Source organism: Betta splendens, chromosome 9 (genome assembly GCF_900634795.4).
Source record: "Betta splendens chromosome 9, fBetSpl5.4, whole genome shotgun sequence".
NCBI classification, from domain to species: domain Eukaryota; kingdom Metazoa; phylum Chordata; class Actinopteri; order Anabantiformes; family Osphronemidae; genus Betta; species Betta splendens.
Window position 1 is genome coordinate 27,432,713 of NC_040889.2, and position 18,856 is coordinate 27,451,568.

At 46.4% G+C, this 18,856-nt stretch overlaps 3 protein-coding genes across 8 annotated transcripts in view; 2 read left to right on the forward strand and 1 right to left on the reverse strand.

Annotated features, from left to right (window-relative positions):
• kremen1 (kringle containing transmembrane protein 1) overlaps positions 1 to 3,059 on the forward strand; it is a 41,598-nt gene extending 38,539 nt beyond the window's left edge. For both annotated transcript variants that reach the window (XM_029161363.2, XM_029161364.2), the window contains exon 9: positions 415 to 3,059. In XM_029161363.2, the coding sequence (XP_029017196.1) occupies positions 415 to 574 (160 nt within the window). In that variant the 3' untranslated portion in view covers positions 575 to 3,059. The remainder of the gene's footprint in view (positions 1 to 414) is intronic.
• Positions 3,060 to 4,804: 1,745 nt separating this feature from the next.
• coq5 (coenzyme Q5, methyltransferase) lies at positions 4,805 to 14,962 on the forward strand. 3 transcript variants are annotated; one of them, XR_003786922.2, is made up of 8 exons: positions 4,805 to 5,030; positions 5,417 to 5,566; positions 5,652 to 5,876; positions 6,151 to 6,257; positions 6,337 to 6,425; positions 7,103 to 7,214; positions 7,565 to 7,795; positions 13,340 to 14,962. XR_003786922.2 is itself a non-coding variant. In XM_029161967.2 (7 exons), the coding sequence occupies exons 1-7, from the start codon at positions 4,808 to 4,810 to the stop codon at positions 7,664 to 7,666; spliced, it is 1,008 nt and encodes a 335-aa protein (XP_029017800.1). In that variant the 5' UTR covers positions 4,805 to 4,807; the 3' UTR covers positions 7,667 to 8,014. The 3 variants fall into 3 exon arrangements, 1 of the variants encoding a protein (XP_029017800.1); XR_005898053.1 differs by having other exon boundaries at positions 14,420 to 14,962; XM_029161967.2 differs by lacking the exon at positions 13,340 to 14,962 and having other exon boundaries at positions 7,565 to 8,014.
• znrf3 (zinc and ring finger 3) overlaps positions 8,016 to 18,856 on the reverse strand; it is a 47,486-nt gene continuing 36,645 nt past the window's right edge. For 2 of the 3 annotated variants that reach the window (XM_029161965.3, XM_055511776.1), the window contains exons 3-8: positions 16,910 to 16,984; positions 15,341 to 15,472; positions 14,635 to 14,745; positions 13,202 to 13,369; positions 11,655 to 11,757; positions 8,016 to 11,541 (exon numbers count right to left, since the gene is read on the reverse strand). In XM_029161965.3, the coding sequence (XP_029017798.1) occupies positions 9,797 to 11,541; positions 11,655 to 11,757; positions 13,202 to 13,369; positions 14,635 to 14,745; positions 15,341 to 15,472; positions 16,910 to 16,984 (2,334 nt within the window). In that variant the 3' untranslated portion in view covers positions 8,016 to 9,796. The remainder of the gene's footprint in view (positions 11,542 to 11,654; positions 11,758 to 13,201; positions 13,370 to 14,634; positions 14,746 to 15,340; positions 15,473 to 16,909; positions 16,985 to 18,856) is intronic. The other variant, XM_029161966.3, reaches the window with a different exon arrangement.

Below are 18,856 nucleotides of genomic sequence, written 5' to 3' on the forward strand. Positions count from 1 at the left end.
TAAATTTTTAGTCGGTGTCAGTGTTTTACAGAGTAACTACACCCAGTCTAATAATCCCGCTCACTTTGCCAACTGGTGGTGACAACTCGCTGTCTCCACCACGTGTTTTCCAACTATGCGTTTCTTCATTCCACGACGCAGTGAGAAGCTCTGCAGAAGCAACTCACGTGCATTCCTGTCGCCTTCAGTGTCGAGCCACTGAACCGGAGAGTGTCTGATCTTAGACAGACGGACAACTCTCACAGAGCACTATGTCTATGATTGAGATCGATACTAGTTGGGCAACATGAACAAGTTCATTAGTTAATTGCTGTTATTGGTTTGCATTTATAATAGAAGCAGTGGCACAAAACTACACATTTAGTCACTATGGTCGTTTGTTTTATCACCGTGTTTCTTCTTCTTCCCTCCCAGGTCTCCAAACATCCCCACGGTGAGCGGCTCAGACAGCTGCAGCCAGAGCACCGCGTCCTCCGAGCCTTGGATCATCCTGTACCGTCCCTCCACCATCTCCCTCTTCAAGAAGAAACTAAAGAACCACCACGGTGACCTCAGCCCTCTGGTGGGCAACTAGCGCCACTGCCGCCCTGCGCCATTAACCAAACGCTGCCATCAACCATGACCACGCTGGCCCTCAGACTCAAACTCCACCAGCCTCTATTAGGTCATCAAATGACAACGGACCGAGTCACTGCTACCGCGTGGCCCGCGCGTCCCAGTGGCCGAGCCTCTCGGACCCGTGGAGGAGGGAGGCAGCGGCCGCAGCGTGGGAACAGGCAGCGACAGTCGGCTGAAGCCAGATCTGCAGCTCGGACACAGATTCAAGGACGCTTCTCGTCTGCAGCGAGCTTCTCCTGTCCCAACGGGCTCCATTTCCCTCATCGTCAGAAGTCCAGTCAACAAACCTCCAGAAACCCGTCCGTGTGTGGGCTCGCTGCATAGACAGCACAGCAGCCCAGCAGTCTGTACCGTCACCGTCTGTGTTCAGCTGAGGTTTAACTCGTCTCGGTGGCAACCAAATCTTCATCAGTATCAAGGAGAAGATGAAGCACTGGAGTCTTTACTACACACCCACAGACTGTAGCAGCTTTACAGTCTCCTTTAACTGCCTCATACTGACTATGAACACCTGCCAAATACCAGAATCATCCCATCCAAAGAGTACCTGTGTTTGCCCATATGCAAAGTGCTAATGTTTGACCCGTTTGTATGTGACAACTGTCCTTTTGGGAGGGAAGCAGGACACAAATGCGACGCAGAAGGTAGAAATCACAGCACTTCAGGGATGAATCATCCCCGTAAAACGAGATCAGAGCGCACTCGCCCACTCGCCGCCTCAGAGGGGGATCGTGTGGATTTGGGTGGAGGCAGACTAAGCTGCCTTTTAGGGCAGATGTGAGGTTTGTTGTTTTTCGCCGGTCTGATGCTGTTCAAGTGCCTTACGGAGCCACCTCTTCCCTCGGCTCTGATCCCCGGCGTGTGTTTCTGGGTCCCTCTTAGCCGTTGTCTCCGAATCAGTGGATGCGGGAAGCTTCACTTTTCAAATAGGGCATCCACCATTTACATGTAACATACAGTAGGAAAGGATGCCAGATTCTGTTTGGTGATCGACATGCTCAACACAACACCTCTTCATACCGGATGATTTGTCTCATAGTAAAAAGTAGCATTCGTGAACCAGAGACTTTACGTGGTCATGGACTTTAAAGGCTTTAAAGCAACTGTTCATTTCTGGTTTCTTTGTGCACGGACATTTACTGAACATATTGTTCACATTAAGTTGTCTTTGGATTACAGGGGGATGAGCATTGTTGTATATTGTGTAATTCAGTGTGGGAATGATGATATTTATGTCCCGCTCTTTCATTTTGTGTCTCTGCGAAGCGTTTGAAAGACTCGTCAAAGTGTTTTTTGTTCTTAGCTTAAAAGTGGAACGCGGCCCTTTTTTTCTTTCTTCTTTCTCGCTTCTCTTTGCAGTAAATTGCCTAAAATCACAAGACACTGCAGGACCTGAAGCTTTTACCTGTCACCTTGATTTCAGGCCAGAAGGTCGACTGCAAACACTATACCCACACAGGAATATATCAAAAGCACTCGATGGCACTGCGCACAAGCTTGAAAGCACTTTTGTAGCTGTGATGCTTTGAGTGCGTTGCTGTGACATTTTAACTACTTGTGAAAGGTCAAAATCTGCTGTTGTGCCACTGGAATTGTAATTGGTCTTCACTGCTTTGGGTCCAGACGTTAACTTGGATTTCTCTGCAGAAAATCTCCTTCATAAGCTTCTGATCACTGTCGGAATAAACAAAGAAGAGCTTTGAATGTTACTGCACTTAAACGATCTGCCTAAAAGATAAAACAGTACTTATTCAATTCTGCAAAACAACAACTGCACATACTTTCCGCAACAACCTTAGCACTTGACAAACAAGGCTCTGCTACACAAAGTCAAAGGGTTTGTCGTTTTGGGGAGTCCGATAAAGAAGCCTGTAAGAATGTCGCCGTGTGCTCTCTTCTGCCTGTCCCCTCAACTGGAACTCATGTTAATTATTGCCCCCAGGTTTGTGATGTTCAGAGCAGGCCAAGCGTGGATAGATTGAGAAGAGAGAGCAGCGATGTGACCGCGACACGAGTGTGTGGGTTCAAATCAACGCCGCCTAACGAGAGCTGACAGTCAAAACCTACCAGGGCTGCGCTTGTTTGGATTGCCTGGCTTCTTATGCAAAGTACAGTTTTCTGTCCTGTCCTCCAGTGAGTGGGAAAAATCCCTCCCTCGCTATGTTCTAAGCGACAATACGTTCAGATTTTTAGTGATGTGAATGTGTGGTGAAGCTCTGCGCCAGAAGGGAGAGAACCGGACCATGACCTGGAGGGTAAAAACATTGTTTTCATGGAATTGTAAATAGGAAACTAAAATAGTGAAATTCTTAATTTATACAGTAAATTATTGTTATTTTGTACGTGAATGGGACATAATCTATCTTTTGTATAAGTGAAGTACCTTTGTAGATTTATTTAATGTGTCTTGGTTGCAAATAAACTGTATGCATGTTTCTTAAGCCTGTGTTGCTCTCTGCTTTTGTTTTACTCATTATAATAAAACATCTTTTTAATCATTGACAATAGTGTTACATAATCAAGCTGCTGCATCATATGGGACATAATTACTGAATCACGGCAGATCAAACTAATCCCATGTTTATTTTTTTTGTCTGTGGAAATCAAAGGGTGATTTTCTGGAATAGTTAGAGATAGTTGAGGCTCAGTGTTTTCATGGTGGGGCATCTGCACCCCCGTCTTTCATTTCTCCTGTGAAGCCAAATACTTATCGGACATGCGAAATGACTCCCAGACTGTTCGGAGATGCACACACACGGAGTGAGGATTTGGAGTGCCATGTGTAACCCATTGGCTTCCCTCCGGGATGAGGTCAAGCATGCAACCTGCACATTTTAGAGGGAACAGCAGGAGTCCAGCTTTACAACTGCAGCACTGTGAAAAAACAAACACGGCAGGATGTGTAATGAATTGCAGCACTTGCGATGTTTGCAGCGATGATTTCTCAATTCAATAAAGGTGTTTCTGGCTTCTTTCATCAAGCGCTCGCTCCTAAACAGTTTACGTCTGCCTGGTCCCTGGGCAGCAGCTTGCTGTTTAACTCTGTAGAGAAGTTAAATAGCTGCTGCTTGAATGTAAAAACGAGGCCTAACAATTTGTCAAACGTTAGCAGGCTGCTTGAAACTCTTGCTAGGCTTCCAAAATTCTTCAGTGAAGCTGTGACCTACAGTGAAACAGCATTCATTCATTCATCCTGTGGCCAGTGACTGTGTTGTGTAATGTGCCGAGTAAACACAGATGAAAATGAATTCATCTAAAACTTATGTGTGCATAGGACTAGATTAAATCATGGTGAAGTATTCCATCGCTCCCTCTACTGGGGATTTGATGTTCAAACACGTTTTCTGTGCACTGGACCCTCATGATGGTGTCATTGAGCAATTTAATCTCTTTATTCCACAAATAAATAAAATGTTAAAAAAAGGCTAAAATTCTTTCTTTTCATCTAAACAATAACAAGAACCTAAGGTCTCCATTGTTAGTTCTGTAAAACCACAGAATGAAATCAATTCTTTCAGACTTCAACTGACCCCAATTGTTTTTCAATAGCAATTGTGCATCTGTAACATTAATCCTCTATGAACCTCTGAGCCTTATCACAACTCCCCTGAGGCCGAGTGAAAAGCCTTGGCCTGCAGACTGCCCCTCAATCAACCTTCCCACAGCCGAGGAAAAGAGCGCAGTGGAAGTGGATCCCCCTGAACCCGGGTCGACCAGTAATTAAGGCAACAATGGGACAATAGGTGGCAGGGTCTGGTTACTATAAGAGCGAGAAGGTGAGATGAATGGGGCAGAATGCCTGCCACTGTCTGCACTCTGCTACTGAAGTCAGGTGGGTTGGAGAAAGAGCAGGAGCTACTCTCCTCTGGCCAAGCTACAACTGCCATGTGACCTCTGGCCCTGTTGCTGTCTACACACGTTCCCAGCATCCTCTTCAATGGCATTGAATCTCTTATTACTACTTGATGTTGTTGAGAGGCAAGGCAAAGAAAAAGCAAGAGATCTAAAGTCTACAGTGTGAGACAGAGAGAGTTGAGTACCTCATAATTAGGAATTATTGCAGTACATATATGTTAAACTGTGTTAATAAGTATTACAAACTATGTCATTATAGATTCCCTTTTGAATACATTAATAATGAATATAATAATAAATCCGTCGTCGCCGGTAGATGACGTCAGACTGACGCATGCGTGTTAGACCTGTCAAGATGGCGGCGTCCGTGAGACAGTGGGCTCGCAGGGTGATCCGTCTTTCTCACACTAATATTACTGGCGCCTCTGGTGGACTTTCGGTTCGGTTCGATCGCTGCTCAGCCGGATCGTATTGCCGTTGTTTCGGCGATGCAGCGGAAGGCAAACAGACACATTTTGGCTTCGAAACAGTGCCAGAAGCCGAGAAAGCGAAGCGAGGTCAGTGTTAGCGCAGTCAGATAACACACGCCGAACTTAAATCTCTAAAAATACTGAGCATTTTAGATGGTTGGAGACAGGACTTGACTTATTTCAGGATGTTGAAGTTAACCTTTCTGTTTTCCGGCGTGTGTTTAAAGGTGAATTATACATGAACGGAAGTATTGTAAAGCGAATACACGGTTTTTGGTGCTGATTGTAAATCTGCTATAAAATATGTTGTGTCATCTTTGATTTATAGATAATGAAGTGTAACAATTTTTTCAGTATGGTCTAAAATGTCTTCACTCAAGAGTTCATGATTTCTAAAACATCATGATAGCAGAAAACACAGAAAGTGTATTTGTTCAGCATCCAAAACGCCTCTTCTCTCTATCTTCTTTCAGTGTATAAAGTGTTTGAGAATGTGGCTCAGAAGTATGATGTTATGAATGATGCCATGAGTCTGGGGATCCATCGGTTGTGGAAGGATAAGCTGCTGCACGTTATGTGCCCGCAGCCTGGTGCCCGACTCCTGGATGTGGCAGGTGGAACAGGTATAAAACAGTTCATGTGTTCCTGTGTGACAGTTCGGAACCCACCCTGGTCTCACGTTTTGTCTGTGATGCTTCCTCGCTACAGGTGACATTGCCTTCCGATTCTTGGAGTATATTCGTTTTCAGCAAGAGCGTCAGAGACGCAGGGAAACACGTGCCGTGGAGACACCGTCGTGGCAGGAGCTTTCCACTAACTACTCGACAGAGGACGAGGATGGGCCCCGGGAATCAAAGGCTGTGGTCTGTGACATTAACAAGGAGATGCTGAAAGTGGGCAAACAGAAAGCTGACAGCATGGGACTTGTCAGCGGTAGGTCTTTGAGCGTCAATCACATGTGATTCATGACAACATGCTCCCCCTGACTGGTCATATTTAGTCTCATAATCATACATGGAGGAAAATCTATAACTTAACTTTACCTAACTAGGGTGTTAAGCATCTATTCATGAGTATAAATAGAGTTTGTACATCTATTCAGCTCCACATTCAGCACACGTCTGAGATCAACAGACTGGAAGCACAGATACATAAAACATATGTACATCATTCACTTGTGTGTCTTGTCTGTCTTGTTTTGCATCAGGTCTGTCCTGGGTGGTGGGGGATGCAGAGGAGCTGCCGTTTGATGATGAGCAGTTTGATATCTACACCATCGCCTTCGGCATCCGCAACGTCACTCGCATAGATCAGGTATCCGATTAGAGGCCATATAATCCCAGTAAAGGACAGATAAGATACAACTTAATTGACTTCTTGTCTCATTTTTAAGGCTCTCCAAGAGGCTCGCCGTGTCCTGAAACCTGGTGGAAGGTTTATGTGCTTAGAGTTCAGCAAAGTGACAAATCCTGTCCTTGCAAGGTGAGGAGTCCTGAGTCAGGCTTGTCATTTTGTTAAAGGTCTCTGTTAATTTATTGTTGCCATCGCCTGAATCCAGGAACATAATACAAACAACAGTGGCTTGTTTATGCACCTGGAGGGTGTTGTGTGCCTGGAGATAAGCTGTTGTTTTGCAGTGTTCTGTAGCTAATGATTATTGGTTAACCGTTCCAGATGTGGTCACTTTTTTTTAATGGCAGGATAAATTAAAGTAGTTTAATTAATTTCTACCTAAAATATTATGCCCCCCCCCCAGTGTGTTTACTCATTGACAGATTAGGTATCTGCTCCGATAAAGGATTCTGTAACAATGTTTACTTTGGGTTGGATCAGTTAACAATTTTATCATTTTGGTTTTTCCACATGGCTTCTTGCAGGGTAGATTGAATTAGTCTTAATTAGCTGGACCTAATAAACCCCAGATAAATGCGTTTCTATAATAAAGCATGAGAAGCGCAACAATCCTTTGCTTTGTCTAGATAAACACTGCCCTCTGGTGGTTATAGAACGTCACTGAATGGCCTCTAAACGTGAGCTGGCTGCAGATTTTTATTAAAAAGCTTTTCAATAGCGATACGATATATTTGACATATTCAGCCAGTTCTGGGTAAATCTTGCTTCTGCTTCCCAAGTAACATGCATCCTTTTGAACGTTTCAGTCTCTACGATGCATACAGTTTCCAGATGATTCCCATTTTGGGAGAGGTGATAGCTGGAGACTGGAAATCCTACCAGTACCTGGTGGAGAGCATCCGCAAGTTCCCAGACCAGGTAGAAGTGTTTTACTCTCTTTAATCTGTCATCCAGCTGAGATTGTTTAAGTTGGGTCTGGACTCTTCTAGATGCCATGTCCTAGTCTTTTGTTAGTCGAATAATTATAAATAATAATATACAATTTTCTTTGTTTATAAATATTGATGTATGTCTATCAATTGAAGTATTATATTTTTAAATTTGAGAGTTGGTCAGTCTATTACCATGTTTTAGTGTTACATCAACATCTAAAACTTAAAACAGATAAAAGGAACAAAAAAACTGAACTAGTTCATTGCTGCAAATGAGTTATGACCATTCGTTATGCACCAGTGTCTCATGTTATTTCCCTTTTTGCTTTTGAGCAGGAGCGGTTTAAAGAAATGATTGAGGACGCAGGGTTCTACTGTGTGCAGTACCACAACCTCACCGGTGGCGTGGTGGCGCTTCACTCCGGCTTCAAGCTGTGACGAACACTTCAAGTAACTCCTATAAAAAGCCAAAGACTCAACCTACGGCAGAAAGGCCTGAAATGCCAACTGTCTGCAGACTTCAGAGCTCTCATCTCTACAGATGCCACTTCAGTGACCAAAAATCAGGTCAGTGCAGAAACGTTAACTGACTGAAACTGTGCTTTATATTTGTATCACTAGTTTTCTACTGTGTGCGAGAGGTGACAGTGTTTGGGAAACTGAGAAACTATTTGACTACAGTTAAAAGCTGAAACATGTAGGATCTTCCTAAAGCTGCAAACGGCAAAACATATTTATGTAAGCAGTGACAGTGTAAAATGCAAATAAAAAACAATTGAAAGGAGAGTTACTTGAATAAAACTGTATATTTTACAGATCTTTGTACACTTTAATTACAAAACTGTATGGTACTAAAGTTTTAAAATCAGTTTTTTGGTCAGAAGATTTAATCGTCTTGTGTGCAATTACCATGTATATACAAAGTCTCATGTTAGTGATTTTTCTGAAAATAAAAGCAATCAAACAACTCAAAACGTTCATACACTCTGAACATAAGACATGGCTTAAAGATAAATATATTAGTAAATAAATATTCAGAGAACATATTTCCATTTATGAAATGTGTTTGCTATACAGATACAGAAATATACACAGATTGATTTCTAGCCTTTTTTAAACATTTGTAATGGTAATGACAAAATAATTATATTCTTAAAAAATTAAAAAATATTAATTTTGTACACATTTTAATCTTAAGTGCTAGAAACAATAACAAAAATTAAATAGTGACTCCAGTACCCGAAAATGTTATATTTGCAGTAGGTACATAACTCTATGCAAAAGGCAAGATTAGATTTCACTTGATTACAGCACTGGGTTAACTTTATAAATAGTGTTATTTCAGAAGGTTTTCCTCTGAAGAGAATGTGTATATTTCATAGAAACAGTATAAAAACAGTCTGCAGGACAAACAGAAAGGCATGAATGACAAGCGACTATGTTATGCACAGCACGATATGATTCAAACGGATACATTGTGGTTCATATAACTGCATTGTTTATAAAAAAAAAAAGTCACAGTACAATAAGGACCCCTTCTTCCAGCTACTTTCCTTTGGCCTTGTGATGCTTGCTAGAAACATTTCGATATTTGCCAGCTCATGCCTCATAGAGGAGATTGGGTACGTGACAGCAAAATGAACACTTCCAGATGAGAGGTAGAGTGCTGCACTCTACTGTAGGAGAAGCCTACTGACCCCTGGACACTGTCGCTGTGGCCTGCAGATCAGACCAGAGTGAATCAGAATATCTTTAGATATTGCTACAAATAGCTTCCCAGCATAAGGCTTTCATGTTGCTCTGGCACATCTCATACAGGTAGGCCACTACTGGACAGAAATGCAATGCATAAAACTAATTGTGTTATATCGAGTAGAGACCAGTGTCAGCCGTGCATTCACATTTCTATGCATTTCCTCTGCAATGTATAATATAGCTTCTCCTCCTCCTCAGAGAAATGTGTGGGTCACAGACTCAAACGCATTTCCCTCCTCTTGAAAACTAAGAAAAACAAACAACAATCATGTCTTTCTGTTTTGGTAAAGCTATGTTTGTACAACCTAAAGTTGGTAATTGAAGCTTTTATAGGCAGTCAGTGTTCATGTGCGCACATAGTCTAAGCGTATGTGTGAAGATGCAGATGTTTATGTATTAAGAGTTTGTCTTTTTGTACAAATGTTGCACAGAAGATGGCGTCTGAATATCTTGGACAATGCAAAGACTTTGACCAATTTCTGCACTGAAGGAGCCTGAACCTTGATGCCAGTGGCTCAACTGCAAATAGATGCTGCTACCAACCTACTTCTAGGTTACAACCCCCTTTTTTTTATTGACGTTATCTCTGGGCTGCTGTAACAACGTGGGTGCTGAGACATTTATGGCCTTGGGAATGAACTCAATGCACAGTTTATCTAGAAATGAGAGGCCATGTCAGTAGAACTCCACACAATCTAAGATGATAACATTCAGCGCTCGGAGAGTAAGGTTACAACAAGGCAGCTGAGGGTTTCAATGACGACTGACAGTTATGGTACCAAATACATACTTCTGAGTCCCTTCTCTCTGGGCTCATATTCCCAAACCTCCCTCACTTGTTGAAGCACTGCTTCCCAATGCAGTGGGGCTTGCAGAGAGCTGAGGGTGGAACAAAGCCCTGGTCTCCTCCAGCTGAGGGTATGGCTGACCTCGAAATTGTCCTGAGGTGAAGTACGCCTCCCTGGGCTCGCGTTGCTCTCCTGTCCACACCTCTGCCTCCACAGTGACACTGATGGGCACTAGACTGCTTTGGGTCTCTGCCCCTGTGCCTAGTTCACAATCTATGTCCTCGGGAATTATGGGTATTCTCTGGTTGAGTTCGCGGCATCCCTGTCCAGAGCAGGGCTCCGAGTCTGCATGTGCATACTGCACGTTAACGGCATAATCCTCGGTATAGCGCCCGGCCGCAGCCCTGTGGACCTTCATCTCCTTGTAGAAGCAGCAAGGCAAGCCTTCGTAGTTCACCGGCTCTGAGGAAGGGCACATGTGCTCAGGAGCAAAATAGTTCTTGGATGTGGAGCTCTGAAAGTCCCCCCCTCTTGGACAGTGTCCCGAGGCCAGAGGCCCAGCTTGGTCCGAGTCCTGTCCTTTGCACTCCACACTGGGAGGAAGCACCTCGAAGCAGCAGCTACACGCTGCAGCTCCCAGCTCCCCTGACTCCTCCTGCCCCCCTTTGCCCCTGTCTGCTCCAGGAGCGTCTGAAGCTCCAGCTGAGGTAGTGCTAGTGTTGCTGTTATCCCTGGGTTCCAGTGATGAGCGACTGCTGTAGTTGGGCTCCAAACTGCAGTTGGAGAGGTGGTCCCCAGAGTTGTATCCTGAAGCTCCAGGAGGAAGCTGAAGGCAGTCATGTCCCAGGGGAGCAAGTGATGACGAGTCCTCAGCAGGAACTGTGCAAGCTGCACCCCCTGCTTCACCCGTAGAACCCCTACACGGACTCTTACTCCGGTAGACGAAAGGATCGTAGTCACTGCTCAGTGAGCTGCGGAAGGTGGAGCAGCTTCCGTACACGCCCTGGTTGCTGACCTCAGTACAGTCCAACATGGAGTCGCTGGAGGAGCAGTGGCACTGGCCTGAGCTGCTGCTGCTGCTGTCGCTGCCAGGACAGTCCGCAAGATAACCACTGCATACGGAGCGGTGGCCGTGGTAACAGCTCAGACCTGATGTGCTACCGTTATCCCCTATCCTTGAGGACGAGGCAGGTGCCATGTGTACCACTGTAGGGTATAACAGTCCCTGCTGAAAAGCCCTGCTGTGGTGGCCTTTGTGGGCCCCGCCTCCTCCGCCCAGCTGCCCTGCCACTGCTGGCCCCGGGCCACCGTCAGGCTGCTGGGGGAAAGTCAGCCCTTGAAAATAGTAGTGTTGGTACATAGTCTCGTACTGAGAGAAGCAAGCTGTACGTGAAAAGTTGCGACCATGGAACTTGGGTCGTTTAAAAGCAGCGTGATGCGGCTGTGCCGGGTAGCCGGGGGGTCCGCGGTGCTCTAATCCACAGTGGTGGGGGTTGAGCGCATGGTCCAGATGGAGGGCGGGGTGGTAGCTCCGGAGAAAAGCCGACGACTGCGGCGGATACAGGCCTTGGGGGTCCGGGTGCTGGTCCACAGTGAGCACGGTGATGGGGTTGCCGTGGGGGTCCATGCTGGTTCTGGTTGGGTAGGCGGTGACCTGGCCCGCTCGGTGCACCCTGCCAGGGTAATGAACTGGCAGCACCACCCGCTGGCGGCTGTGGAGTGGGTTACCAGGGTCCATACACGCTGGACCAGGGTTTCCCTTCTTTTGTTCTGTGAAAAGAAAAAAAAGTTTGCTAAAACCTCACAATAAAAAGAATCGATCCGAGTGGGAGCATGTTTTCATTTTTTCTAACCACCCAATCAAAGGGTTTTTGTCAACTCACCGATGATGTTGTGTCTGCAGTGGGGACAGGTGTGATGCTGGAGCAGCCAGGGGTCCACACACTTCTTATGAAACCTGTGAGCACAGGGAATAACCCGCAGCTCCTGCAACACAACACCACAGAACACTGTGATCCAAGTCGTACACTGTAACAATTAGTTAATAATTATATAGGAAATTCCTGATTAAACAGTTATATTACAGATATCCAACTAGTCTTTAGTTGGAGGAAATTTAGGCAGTAACTACGGCCTAAATTCTTAACATGAAAACCTGCAACGTTTGATTTCTCAGAGGGCGAACTGACGTGTACCCAGGAGGTGGCAGCAAAACAGCACACAGCTGACGAGTCTAATGAAGTCTGTAACTCCGAGGAGCCAGTTTTATGTCACGCCACAAACAAAATTCCTCAGCAGATGCTACAACACCACATCAACCCGACTCCGCTGCTGTGCCGCTCCGTAGAACAAAACAAACAGGCGACTCCTGAGGACCGACATGAAAAGAATGCCAGCACTTTGCATTCACATGCAGAATGTGGAGGAATTCCATGGCACTAAAGCATGAGCTCTGAATATGAATTATAAAATTCTTTTCCAAGGAGAGCTAATTCACTGCCATAAATACTTTACTCTGCGGCTTAATGTGACTCATCTCTGGGTTCTTTTCCATCCAAGCTTTTGTTGCTCGCTTCAGTGCTCAGAAACCGCTTTGATGCCATTCAGCCTTTTATATCGCCACTTCCTCTGTGCAATCCTGGCGCCTTGCTTTGTTGTGTTTTCTTCTCCTCCTTAGCGAAGACACACACACACACACACACTCCCTCTCTCTCTCTTCTGGGCACTGGGATTTGTCCCTCCAGCGTTCATGAATGAGGATGAGCAATGCTTTTACAGTAAGTCCTCAGAGTCAAAGATCAGGCCACGTATTTTGACAATGAGTCCTAAAAGGATTAAAGGAGGCCACAGTGCTTAAACAGGAAGAGTCGCCACCCGCTGCACTCTGGGTACCGTTATCTCTCCAGGTGCTCTTAAAAAAATGGAACCAAACAACTAAAAAGGTGCCGGAAAGAACGTCACCACAGATCGCAGGACTGTGGTCCCCGAGCTCATCAGGGAACTTCCATTCTATTGTCCAGCTAACTGCATTATGTTTCATGTTGGCAAACTACGTATGTCATGAAAGAAAACAAGAGGGTAGATGACCACACTCGCTGTGTCAGAGCTTAAAGGCCTGGGTTCAAAAGATAATAAAGCCTGAAGTGGTGCACAGTTAACCCTGGTACACCTTAAAAGAAGAAATCAGTGGGGGGCCGAGCGTTTAGTCCTTCCTACATTGGACATGTTGTCATGACGACAACACCACCAACCAACCAACACACAAAGCATTTAACATAACTAACTAACTATAGGCTCAACCTCACATTTAAGAGGGGAAAACGAAGATCATGCATACAGTCAAAACTCATAATTACAACCATGTAAAGGTGGAATTGAAGTCACAGCTGCTGTATTGGACTGATGTGATAATCCATTCCTGGCCTCCTACCTCCCCATCCATGTACTTCTCCAGGCAGATAGCGCAGTCAGAGGTGGAGCTGCTACTCAGTGAATCCGAAGCTCCGCAGCTGCTCTCGCGCTGGCCTTTCCCTTTGGCCTTGAACTTTCGCGTCTCCATCTTTTCCAGAGCCTGGATGGCCATTCTGTTCATGGAGCTCTGAGGTGGGGAAGGAGGGTGGGACAGAGAACATTGCACGCGTCAGGAGCAGCGACAGCAGTAAACAAAGCTAAAGTAAAACATCACGTTGACAGAACCGTCAGAAGAGTCGAGCCAAGTCACTGATGATGCTTTTAGGAAAACGTCCAGCGAAGCGTCTTTACGTCAGCGCTGGAAAGTGACTAACTGATGTTAATGTGACAGGTTTGATGTTTCGGTGGTTTGAGACATACATCACTCTGCAGTGTCGAACCGATGCGTTAGCAGCTGCATCTGGCTCCAATTCTCTGTTCTCTTTTTCATCTCTAATTTAATTCAAAGTTATTAAAAACCGTGACCGATGAGTTGACACATAAAGATCCACTTACTGGGATTAAGCGTAATGACTCACATGTGTACCAGCCTTTATGATTTACGGGAGTCGCAGCCTGGAACGCTAGAGCATCGCTCATGCACAGGGCGCAGTTATTTCTGCTCGAGCTGAACTGAACCAGGGTGTTTCTTCCTTTAAGCTGCCTCAGAACTGGATAATTGCAGACTTTTTAAGGAAATGTGGATATTCTCATCAGAGTTGACAGAAATATGAAATGTGGAGACTTGAAAAATCTGTATTTTCACTGTTATTCACTGTAATTAACTGTAGTCTTGTGTGGCCAAACCCTTGAGGAATCCTTCACTAAAACTAACAGTCATTCTCTGATGGTGGGGAGATGTGACATTTCATCACAGTTTTATTTTTAATGGGTAGAAAATGTTTTTCCTCTGCAATATAATGATATTTATTGCAGGAGCAGTTCATTCATTTCACCTTCTATGACGTGAAGTTGTTATTTGTCACTGGCACCGACTTAATGAAGGCTAATCCACTGCTGTGACACACGCCCATTACACTCCCACGCACGCGGCGACACCACACGCATGCTCCACGCAGGTGTGAGAGAGGATTACACCTGTCTCAACAGCCGCCGCCGCGGGTTCCATCTCGGCGCTCGGCTCCGGCGGCTGACCTCTCATCTGCCTTAATGACATGCTAATCCCCCATTCATGCAGATGACGTAGGGCTCAACGGAGCTTTCTGTGGACACGCGAGAGGAGCCGACCGGCGCCGCTGCCCGAGAACCCGCGTCAGCTCGCTGGAAAACAAGGCGCGACCTTGCGGATTTGGGCGTGTGCGGTGCCAGAAGCATGCAGACGCTTGTCGCGGTGTGACTCAAGGCTGGATCGTGAACAAAGTTTCGTCCACACTTGTGCTTTCATTCACCGACCTGGCTCCTGCGCTGCTTGAGCTTGATCTTGATGAGCAGGATGAGGCAAACCAGCGACACGACCACGAAGAAAGCCAGGAAGATGCCCATGTCGAAGTATTCCGTGGGCTGCTGTGGGAAAGGAGCGAGAGGGAAACAAGACCTTGTCAAATAATCTTCACAGAATTCCTGTCTTGTTGTTAGAACAGAGGTTATTTTACCATTTTCATTTGTTTCCACTTGAAATATATGAAATATGAATAAATGCAAAAGTCAATTCGATGTCATTCTGAATGAAGCTGAAACTATTAATCAATTAAACCTCAAAGTTATTTGCCAAATATTCAAACTGTGTGTATTTTATGCTTCGAGAGAAACGATGATGAAAGTCTCCTTTCTAAAGTTATTTGACCTCAAAGTGTGTTGGTCTCTTATCAAATATTCTGAGCAAACAAACAGGTCTTTAAAGGCCGATATTAATCTCTCCCAGTGCTGCGAAAAAGTCCTCAGCCTCGGGCAGCGGAGAGCGAGAAGAAAGGGAAAGGGTCAGATTTCACAGCTGGAATTTTCGTTTGTCTTCACATGTGAAACCCCTCTGTGACTATTGCCGCGCGGGCCTCAAACATGTTCACATGGTCCTCGTGTTCCTCACATGTGCCTTAAATCAGTCTCCTTCACACTCGCATCGGCTACACTGCGGTTTGGGCTCGTCGGCCCGAGCGCTCACCCTCGGTGGTCTGTGTTGTATCCGAGCACGAGCCACTTTCTGCTTGTTGACGATGTTCATTAGCTTGACAGCATCGTTGCCCTTCACGTAAACCACCGGCCGCTTCAGAGGGTCCTCTGCGATCTGGTTCAGCTGAGGAGAGACACAATTACATCACTCAAGCTTTCAGTTGAAACCCAGAAACCCATGAGTGAACGAAAATGGCTGAGAGACAACACGTCAACAATGATGTCAGGCCCCATGTTTCACTGCATTTATGCGATGAATGCGTTAAGTAATAAGCATAGAGCCTGAATGTTAAGTCTTTTACAAACTGGGGGAAAATGACCTATAGACTCGAGACATGGAAACTGTGGTCACAGTTTGCCAGAGGGAGCAGAAGGAAACAGTCAATGCATGGTATGTTCCGGCGTATGAGTCAGTCGACATTCTCCTTTCTCCTCCTCCCTCCTCGGCTGCCGCTGGTTGGAATCTGTAATTTGTAGAGCCCAAGGGAAATACCAGGGATATTCACATTTCTATTTCTTCTGCTGTCGTCATATTCCCCAGTCGATTACTGTATGTTTTGGGTTTACAAAGTATAGATGTTGAAGGTTTTGATCTCTCCTCTCTGGGAACGGACTCCACGGAGACTCGCTTTGGCCTTTGGCAAACGAGACACTAATAAAACACGCACGGCAAATGTTTGTCCCTGTTCAAATAAAAGTTGATTACAAACTTTGGTCCAAACGAAAGCGCGTCTCGTTTCAGCCACTTGGCCTCACTTTACAGTGGGAAATGAAAAGGAGGTCAAGTACATTAAGTTTATAAAGCTGCTCTCCTAATTTTGGCCCTGGGACCTTAATTCTCCCTAAGCTCCTCCCCCCTGCCCCGCGGCCTTGTGGGTCCGGCTCTGCCGATCGGCTGCTCTGACTGGAAAAGCCTCTTGGGGGAATTTAACACGGCAGCCCTGCGCTCCCTTTCATGTGGTCGCCGTGCAATCCCTTTCATCTCAGCTCCGCGCTTTACGACCCAGCGGCAGAGAAGAAGAGGCGAGCGGAGCAAAAAAAGGAAAGAAGAACCTGCAAGTCCGGGCCTGGCGTGGCGAGGATGAATACCGCAGAGAATTCCTGCAACAAAGGCGCTCAGGGGACCAACGCGTGTTATACCTCTACACAGCAAAGACACCGGAGTGGGAGAGACTGAAGGAGGAGGAATGTGAACGTCTGGGCGTGTTTGTGTGACGGTGAAGACGGAATAAACTAGAGCGTGTTTGCAGCCCTGAAACGTGCTCTCAGAGACAGATCCACAGTCTCAGGGGATGAGGTAATGTGTGCGACCTGTGCAATTATCAGCTCAACAAAGTTTGGTCATGGTCTAGTGAAAGCTGAACCTGGATATCCATTTTCAGTGGTCTCAAAGCTCCGTGTGCTTCTCCAAACATGAGTTCGGGAGCTCAAAGGCCCCAGAATGGTTGAATGAGCAGAGCTGAGCCACGTTCTTTGGAGCGGAACCAGCGATAGAACCATCATTGTTTGTGCAAACACTGTTCCAGGCAGAAGGGCAGCGTGAGCCCAGGTGTGTACAGACCTGGTCGATGGCGTCTGGGTTCTCCGACACATCAAAGATGACGGCTGTGGCGCCGCGCTGCACTGCTCTCTTCGCCTGCAAACACAGAACACCGTGATCACTCATCCATTCGGAACCAGCAACCCAAAGTTTCCAAATCACATTCAAAGTCCGTTTCTGGGTTCACGTCGACGCCACTAGAGGGAGTTCTCTGCCCACGACCACATCACGAAGCAGAGACGCAAGTTGAGCCCGGCCACTGTTTGCTTGTGAGCACCTGTGATCGACCTGACGCATCCAGAACCAGCCCAACACCACCCCGGTCCGCACCGAGCCCACCCGGAACCGCATTCCGCCGCGCACGCTCGTAAGGGCCCAAAAACGATGCCGGGGGTTTCAGGCCGCTTTCATGTGAGAGCAGAGGAAAAGTCACAGCACAGAGGTCTTTTGAAGACGCCTGCTGACGGCAAAAGATGAAGGAAGCGCTTGGATCTGCAGAACCCCCGAGTATCTCCTCTCAGAATCCAAATTGGCTTCCCATTGTCAGGCACAGAAAAAGTTCCTTTATCTTAACTCCTGCCTTCCCCGCTACCTCTTCTCACCCTGCTTGATTCACAGTGCCCTATTTAGACAGCGGTTTGATGTGTGCAGAACATGATCTAAAAGCGCGCGGCTGGGATCATATCCTGGTATTATCAAGTGCCCTTGGGTTGGTGCCAGAGCGCTTCATAACTGCAGGAAAGAGGCGGCGAAGGATGGGGGGTGGAGATCAAAGTGACAATGTACCGGGCTGTGACTCTGCTGCTGAGTGGCTGCAGAGTGTCACGCTTCAGTGTGTGTGTGTGTGTGTGTGTGTGTGTGTGTGTGTGAGCGCATTGCTCAACGTCAGCTTGAGTCCTGAGCTAATGACACTTAATAGTGGGATGTAGCTGCATCGACAGGAACCTGGGCATCATTAAAGCACGTCTGTCAACACTTATCAGCCCGCGTTAAACTGCAGCTCGTACTCAGACTTACAGCCTGAAATGATGCTGGTCACAGGCCTCCAGCTGTCACTCACCCTCACTGAGCTCTCATGCTCGTCTCCAGCCATAGCGGCACGGGTTTACAACGTTCTGAACCGCATCCTCTCTACTTCCTGTCAGTGACGTTAATGATTAAATTAATTTAATCACCAGCTCCTGTTTAATTCCTTGAAGGCTGAACCGGCGTCTGCACTGACTCCACAGTGCGTCACGTGGGTCGGCGCCGGCTCCGTGCGGCCGGCGGGACTCCCGCTGCATGAAGCGCTTCCAGCAGGGAGAGAAAAGCAGCGACGCGAGCGGAGCCGTCTGATGCAGGCAGGGGTCCATGTGCATCGCACATTATCAGCCCGCGTCAGGAAACTGTAAACACATCACAACTCTGCAGCTCCAAGTTACGACTCAGAAATTTCCCTTCGCTTGCGTCCACAGACACCATGTTTATGATTCTGGCTTTCATAGCTCATTAAAGCCTAATTAACCCTGCAAACTGATTTGATCTTTCACAGGCGCGAACCAAAGTCTTATCAAGCAACAAAACAGTCAGAGCGGCTCAGGCGAGAAACGCGCCTCCACTTTCTTCCCTTTGCCTCCTTTACATAAACTAACATTGCTCTTTTCTGTCTCGGGTTTTTTTTTGTACTTGGAAAGTTCAAAAGCGAGATTTCGCTGCGTTTTTCTCTCTCACCCAGTTTTCTCTCAGCTCCGCACTGCCAGGCTCCAGCCCCCATTAATTCAGCACAAGTCTGCTCCTTTGATGTTAGCTCTCCCAGTTAATAATTAATAGCTCTTGGTAAGACGCTTTGAGAAGAAAGAGATCTCCCTCCCAAAGAATCTCCACTCAGGCAAGCCTGCGCTGCAGTGCAGGGACTTGCCTGATGACAACAAAAATGCACCCACAGGCAAACTGGCTCTGTTAAACATGACACATCTCTTTCTGAAGCCT